The 7,697-nt window shown below is 38.9% G+C and overlaps 1 protein-coding gene across 1 annotated transcript; it reads right to left on the bottom strand.

The window, feature by feature from the left end:
• Nucleotides 1-5,300: 5,300 nt before the first annotated feature.
• LOC103519688 (heterogeneous nuclear ribonucleoprotein H-like) lies at nt 5,301-7,192 on the bottom strand (the record flags this gene model as incomplete). The annotated part of the gene is made up of 3 exons (XM_008484778.2): nt 5,301-5,790; nt 5,996-6,252; nt 7,085-7,192. Coding segments are annotated over 3 exons (855 nt in total), but the record flags the coding sequence as incomplete, so codon positions are not given.
• Between the last annotated feature and the right edge of the window lie 505 nt (nt 7,193-7,697).

Below are 7,697 nucleotides of genomic sequence, written 5' to 3'. Positions count from 1 at the left end.
GTGTTTGTATTATTTTTTTTTATTATTATTATTATTATTATTATTATTATTATTAATTAGGTACGAATTGCATTAGATATTATAGGTATCACCTATTTGATAATATTAAAAAAAGAGGCTTGTTAGAGGGTTTAGCTCTGACAACGAAGGTCTTGTGGTCTCGCAATCGAAGAGGAAGACAGCCGCCTATAGCCCTTCCGAAAACGAACCTTATCTGTCCAGGACAAAATTCGCCACCAAGCGTATAAAGCTAACCAGGCTGGCAGTCGCTCGCTTGCTTTAAAGAAGTTAAACGTTAAGCCAGCCTAGTTAGCTTAGTTGGTAGTGCGTCTGCCTTGTAAGCGCTAGGCCGCGGGTTCGATTCCCGCCCGGGGCGGATTTTATCCTGAAGGGATAATGTTCGTTCTCGGAACGGCTGGCTTTCTCCTATCCTGTCTTCCTTCTCTCTTCGATTTCGAGACGATAAGACCATAGCAGTTACAGTTCCCTCTGTCAAACCTCTTAGAAAAAAAAACTTTGAGCTCGTTGTGCCACGGGTTAACTTTTTTCCGATCGAGCTGAAACTTTTTTTTTTATATTTGAACCATTTTAGGAGGGGGGAGTACCTTTTTATTTCAAACATTAGAAAAATAAGGGCCACCCTATTACATAATTATTATGTAGGTATCTACCTATAATACTCGTAGATATGTAGGTACACAAACTAGGTACTAGTTACAACTGATAATATGTACCTACCTTGGTACCTGCCTTCATAGGTAAATACTAGGTACCATCATGTTATGAATGTTAGTAGGTACCTACTACCTACATTGTAGATATATTATTTTATGTCGCATATGGGGGCTTTGTAGGTTACTGCCAATCTAGTGTTAGGTACCTACCTACCTAGACACCTTATTTTTATTTATGTAGGTAGTTCACTCGATTGTAGACAAACAAAACGTGTGTAGGTGGAAAAAACATCTGTACCTAAATACGTACTTACCTATGTAGGTATAACTATGTACCTATCTATAATAATGTAGTTATAATTATGGTAGTAGGTATATGATAATTACTAGCTGAATTCCGTCGCTTCGCTCCGACACCTTTAATTTCAAACATTAGAAAAATAAGGGCCACCCTATTACATATTATGTATCTACCTATAATACTCGTAGATATGTAGGTACAAAAACTAGGTAGATACTATGTAGTTACAGCTGATATGTACCTACCTACCTTGGTACCTGCCTTTATAGGTAAATACTAGGTACCATCATGTTATGAATGTTAAGTAGGTACCTACTACCTACATTGTAGGTATATTATTTCATGTCGCATATGGGGGCTTTGTAGGTTATTGCCAATCTAGTGTTAGGTACCTATACCTACCTACCTAGACACCTTATTTTTATTTATGTAGGTAGTTCACTCGATTGTAGACAAACAAAACGTGTGTAGGTGGAAAAAACATCTGTAAATACGTACTTACCTATGTAGGTATAACTATGTACCTATCTATAATAATGTAGTTATATGATAGTAGGTATATGATATATATCAAGGTACCAAGTAAGCATCAGGTGCACTACTTTCCTCGCTAATTCAACTTCAGTGCTGCTCGGTGGACTCTGGATCTGGAGGTTGGTGGTTCGAGTCTGCAAATCAAGTCATAAAATTCAGCGTAGAGTATTAGCGCGGAACGACATATCAAAATCGGGAAATGGTTGGAAATATCCGTTTTGGGATCCCCTGATGTCAAAAAAGTGATTTTTAGCCCATGGTCTGTACGTATGTACAGGTTTAAATGGGAAAAAGTAATAAGTTGTATACAAAATATCTCAAGAACGGTTTGTCGTAAAGCGATGAAATTAAATTTGGTATGATATCCCGGTATGGTCCAAGGACGCGACTGTAACAATTTGGTAAATCACATACATAGGTATAAACCTGCTTACCTAAATACCTACCCTGGTGTTTTCTTTTTTTTTTTAAAAAAAAAAAAAAAAAAAACTTTGAGCTCGTTGTTTCATGGGTTAACTTTTTTCCGATCGAGCTGAAACTTTTTTTTTTATATTTGAACCATTTTAGGAGGGGGGAGCACCTTTAATTTCAAACATTAGAAAAATAAGGGCCACCCTATTACATATATTATGTATCTACCTATAATACTCGTAGATAAGTACATAGGTACACAAACTAGGTACTAGTTACAGCTGATATGTACCTACCTTGGTACCTGCCTTCATATAGGTAAATACTAGGTACCATCCTGTTGTGAATGTTAAGTAGGTACCTACTATCTACATTGTAGATATGAAAGTATTGCAATCGGTCCGAATTTTCAAAATCGGGAAATGGTTGGAAATATCCGTTTTGGGATCCCCTGATGTCAAAAAAGTGACTTTTAGCCTATGGTCTGTTTTCAGCCCATCTCAAGAACGGTTTGTCGTAAAGTGATGAGATTTGGTATGATATCCCGGTATGGTCCAAGGACGCGACTGTAACAATTTGGTAAATCACATAATTATGTACATAGGTATAAACCTGCTTACCTAGCCTGGTGTTTCAGCACGTCTATTAAATGTATTGCTTTCGACTTACAAAACACATTTTCCATCTCCACAGGACACTGTCTCTCTCTTTCTCCCTTCCATTTCTATTTCCTCTCTCTCTCTTTCTCCCTCCCTCTCCTCCTCTCTCCCTCTCTACTCTCTTTCTCCCTTCCATTTCTATTTCCTCTCTCTCTCTTTCTCCCTCCCTCTCCTCCTCTCTCCCTCTCTATCTCTCTCTCTCCTGTCTCTTTCCTCTCTCTCTCTCTCTCTCTCTCTCTCTCTCTCTCTCTCTCTCTCTTTCTCTCTCCCTCTCCCCCTCTCTATCTCTCTTTCTCTCTGTCTTTTTTCTTTCTTCCTATCTCTCTCTTTCTCTCCTTTATATCTCGGTTACTTGATAAAGTCACCCTTTTAACCTTTTTCTCTCTTTTTTTTATCTCCTCCTTCTCTCTCTTTCTCTCTCCGCCTACTGTATTTTTCTTATCTCTCTCTCTCTCTCCCGTCTTAATCCTTTTTATTTTGCTTCAGACATGTCCCTCTCTATCTCTCTCTCTCTCTGTCTTTTTTCTTTCTTCCTATCTATCCCTCCTATCTCTCTCTTTCTCTCCTTTATATCTCGGTTACTTGATAAAGTCACCCTTTTAACCTTTTTTCTCTCTTTTTTTTATCTCCTCCTTCTCTCTCTTTCTCTCTCCGCCTACTGTATTTTTCTTATCTCTCCCTCTCCCTCTCTCTCCCGTCTTAATCCTTTTTATTTTGCTTCAGACATTAATTCAATTCCCAACCCTCTCCATACGTACTTCTGAAGCCTACCTCTCCCTCTCCTCTTTCCTTCCTCTCCTCTTTCCTTCCTCTCCTCTTTCCTTCCTCACCTCTTTCCTTCCTCTCCTCTTTCTTCCCTCTCCTCTTTCCTTCCTCTCCTATTTCCTTCCTCTCCTCTTTCCTTCCTCTCCTCTTTCCTTCCTCTCCTCTTTCCTTCCTCTCCTCTTTCCTTCCTCTCCTCTTTCCTCCCTCTCTTCTTTCCTTCCTCTCCTCTTTCCTTCCTCTCCTCTTTCCTCCCTCTCCTCTTTCCTTCCTCTCCTCTTTCCTTCCTCTCGTATGTGGGTATTCTGGAGATGTGTTCTTAGATTTATGAGTGACTAGAGCGAACCCGTCGCGTTGCTTCACCCCCCCCCACACACATGCACACACATCCCACAAACACACACACCCATCCATCCCACACACACCCATCATACACACACAAACACACACACATTCATTTTTATATATTATTAGATAAGAAAAAGAAAGAGAGGTAGAAAGAGAATGTAGGAGAAAAGAGAGAGAGAGAAAGAAGGAGAGAGAAAAGGTGAGAGACTACCTAGTAGGTGTGAAGTGAGAGGGTGGAGATGGGGGAGAGAGAGAGAGAGAGAGAGAGAGAGAGAGAGAGAGAGAGAGAGAAGGAGAACAGAAAACATAAGGCGACGAAGAGAAAAATAGAAAAAAAAGAAGAGTTTACCGTAAAATAAGATAAGGGAAGTAAAAAGGAGGAGAAGAAGGAGACGAAGACGAAAAAGAAGACGAAGAAGGAGAAGGAAGAGGAAGATGAAAAAAGAGAAGGTGAAGACAAGACTCTGAAATTAAGTCTATTATGTAGAAAGGGCAGACAAAGAAGAACGGGTGGGAAAGAAAAATAAAGAAGGGGTAAAAAAGTAACAAGCTGGGCCCGTCCCTCCGGGAATTTTTCAGCCCGTAGTTTATTCGATCGTGATTAGAGAAAATCAGTAGGTACCTACCTAATTTGTTTAATATTCAGTTTATCATTATTCTTGGTTTGATTTTTTGATTTTACTTTCATGTAATGATTTAAAATCAAGACTAGAGCTCCCTTTATTCTCAATATAATGTTCAAGTCACCCATTCATTTATTGGCCTTCCTCGGCGTAGCTTAACATAGGTAACGCTAAAACCGGTCCTTAATTAACGATTCCATCAATTCCAACTCACATCTCGTCCACTACAGACCAAACCAGTTGAATCCACCGGATGTGGTCGATTTCACTTTCAAAGTTAGTAGATTTCATTTTCAAAGTGACTATTTTCAGAATTTGAGAAAATAGGTTATCTGACCCACTGGAAAGGAAAGATCTAAAACTTTCTCGCTTTGAGTTCATAGGTCGTCGCGAAAAATTTCAAGATCAGAGCTCATTTGTGTGAGAAAATGTGAAAAAAATCGCCCAAAAACTAGTTTTTTTTTTTGTATCTAAAACTTTCTCGCTTTGAGTTCATAGGTCGTCGCGAAAAATTTCAAGATCAGAGCTCATTTGTGTGAGAAAATGTGAAAAAAAATCCCCCCCAAAACTAGTTTTTTTGGTTCTCTGGACAAAATTTGCACCACCATTTTCGTGATCCTGGTAAAAAGACCTTTAATTTGATATAGGTCAACTAGGTTTGGATAAGTCCTTCTATGGGGACATACAGAGTGACAGACGACACCGAAGCGAATACAATAGTCCGTCCCTTATACCTTTTTATTACTATTGTAATAGTAAAGGAAGGACGGACTGAAAACAGACGAGAGAAAAGGTGTGGAGAGAAAAAGTCTGCAGGAGACAGAAAAATCTGGAGAGCAAGATAAGGTCAATCTCATGACATAAAAACAAAGTCTGCTCTATATGTATATACAATTATACATCATGTTGATATTGGATCTCTCAGCAGACATACATATCATAAAGTTAGCTCTACCTTTCTCTACAATATTGAGAAAAAGAACCTAGGTTATTCAGAGGTGTGCACGGCCCAAAGTTCTGACCTACTAAATCCACTACCACCAACACCTCCTCTAGGACTGGAGGAGTTGAGGAAAAGTTCAATATAACGATGTCGTATGTTGGTTCTATCCTTGGACATAGCTTGCATGGCATCTTCATGAGTAGCAAAGTATACATCAGCTTCTCCAGAGGGACGACCGTTTTTATAATTAATGTCAACATAAACGGGAACAACTGGACTGAAGAAGTCAACAATATCTTTCTCATTAACACGGAATGGCAGACCTCTCATATGAACAGTATGGTGACCAGGGCCAGATGATTCATTCACCCATCGGTCACCAGGCCTTGGTCCAGCAAAACCACCAGGTCTGTCATTCCACCTATCATTATTGAAGCAACCCCTTCCTCCACCAAATCTGTTTGCTCCTCTGCCAACACCACCATGTGTGGAAGCTCTTATTTCTTCAAGTGTGCATTTGAATATTTCAATGTACCTGTTGTTGTTGTTGTTGTTGTATTAGCATCATACATCGACCTCCTCTGCCGTCCTCAGGTCAAGAAAGCGTGCCGCCTCCGTTGGGTCCGTCCAAAGTGTGGTGACGTCCAGGTTTGTGGGTGCTGCTGGACACTGGAATAGATGTTTCACATCGTGGGGCCCGGTGTTGCACTGTGTACCTGTGACCTGTGAAGAAGATGTACCTGTGACCAATCCTCTCTTTATGTTTTTGAAGAGCCAGCTCTGCAGTTTCTTTGTCAACAAATTGTACATAGGCTTCTCCAGTAGGTCTCCCATTAAATGGATCTTCTACAAGGGTAATGCCATTAGATATAATTTCAAGACCATCAAAGAATTGGGCAATGTCATCTTTTTTACCTTCAACAATACCAGTGTGCTGTAACTTCCAGTCCATCTCTTGCCGCCTTACTTTGAACACTTCAATGTATCGGTCCGAAACCTCTCCTGTCCTGCAGTGTCCCATATTTGTAGCTTCACATTACAGTCGTCCACACTCACGATCTTATTCTGGGGACAGAAGAAGGAAAAAGATCATCGGTTATCCGCCCCGGGCGGGAATCGAACCCGCGGCCTAGCGCTTACAAGGCAGACGCACTACCAACTAAGCTAACTAGGCTGGCAAATTGACTTTTTAATACGGCTAATTGTCTATTGATTTTTATTTATTTAATAAAAAAATTAGGAGCATTTATCCTGTCATTAGATTTACATATTTATCCTGCAACCCCTATGAACGAAAGCTCTGTTACCGTGCCTGAAAATCCCCTTGGGGAACTTTTCCCATGTGTACACAAGCTTCATGTTGTGGCTTTTCATAAAATCTACATACTACCTACACAAGTTTGCAAAGTCTTGAACTTGAACTCATATGGAAAGTACTTGTATGTGCTTGAGCCAGGGGAAAAGGTCTTAATTGCTAAGTCGAAATCAATTTACAAGCTCTTGAGACAAAGCTTAGAAGAATTAAATTGCAGACAGAAGTAAGCATGTATTATAAGATAATTCCTTAAGCTTATAGTAGCTTGGGATAGAGCGTTTGCCTCGTAAGCGCTAGGTAGCGGGTTCGATTCCCGCACGGGGCGGATTTCATTCTAAAAGATAAGGTTTGTTGTCTTGGACTTATACAAACCAACGAAACGATTTCTTTTAGAACTTTTTTTATGGTAAAAAATAATAATAATATTTCTCACCTGAAAACTCAAAAAGTTATCTTCAGAGAACAAAAATAAGAACACAAAGTGAACCAAAAGTGGGGGGAAAAAAGTAAAAACATATTCTTTATTTTTCCTGAGGGCATTCTCCATATCTACCTCATCTTCTACTTCAACAAATGCTTCACCACTTGGCCTTCCATTTCTAGATGTGACACCGAAGCGAATACAATAGTCCGTCCCTTATACCTTTTTATTACTAAGTATTAAAAATTTACAATTGATTTCCACCTATTATACACCTAAAAAATCTAGAGTAGGTACCTACAATGAAAAATAAAATAAAAATGTACCTAACCTGATTGTTTACTAAAGAAAAATTACCTAATGCATGTTATAAATCTGATTATTTAAATGTATCTACCTACCTGCCTATGTAATTATAATGTCTATTATAATCTTCTGATAAAATCACCTTTATTCATTTTAGTTGATCTTCTTATTTTTATTCATTTCTTAGAAATGACCTGAGTTTTAATGCCCCTTGTACATAATAAAATATATTTGCTGTTTCGTGTTTGTCCTGAGTATTTAGTATAGTATGTACCTATACCACTTAAATTCTTGTCATATTTCAACATCAGATCATGAAGGAAATGTACCCGAAGTGAATTATATTGGAGGCAGTACATAAGAAAATGTTCAACATCCTCTAGGGCCCTCATGTTACATA

This window comes from Diaphorina citri, unplaced genomic scaffold, assembly GCF_000475195.1.
Source record: "Diaphorina citri unplaced genomic scaffold, Diaci psyllid genome assembly version 1.1 scaffold2885, whole genome shotgun sequence".
NCBI classification, from domain to species: Eukaryota; Metazoa; Arthropoda; class Insecta; order Hemiptera; family Psyllidae; genus Diaphorina; species Diaphorina citri.
The sequence above is the reverse complement of the archived record's forward strand: the minus strand, read 5'-3'. Positions and strand labels throughout refer to the sequence as shown.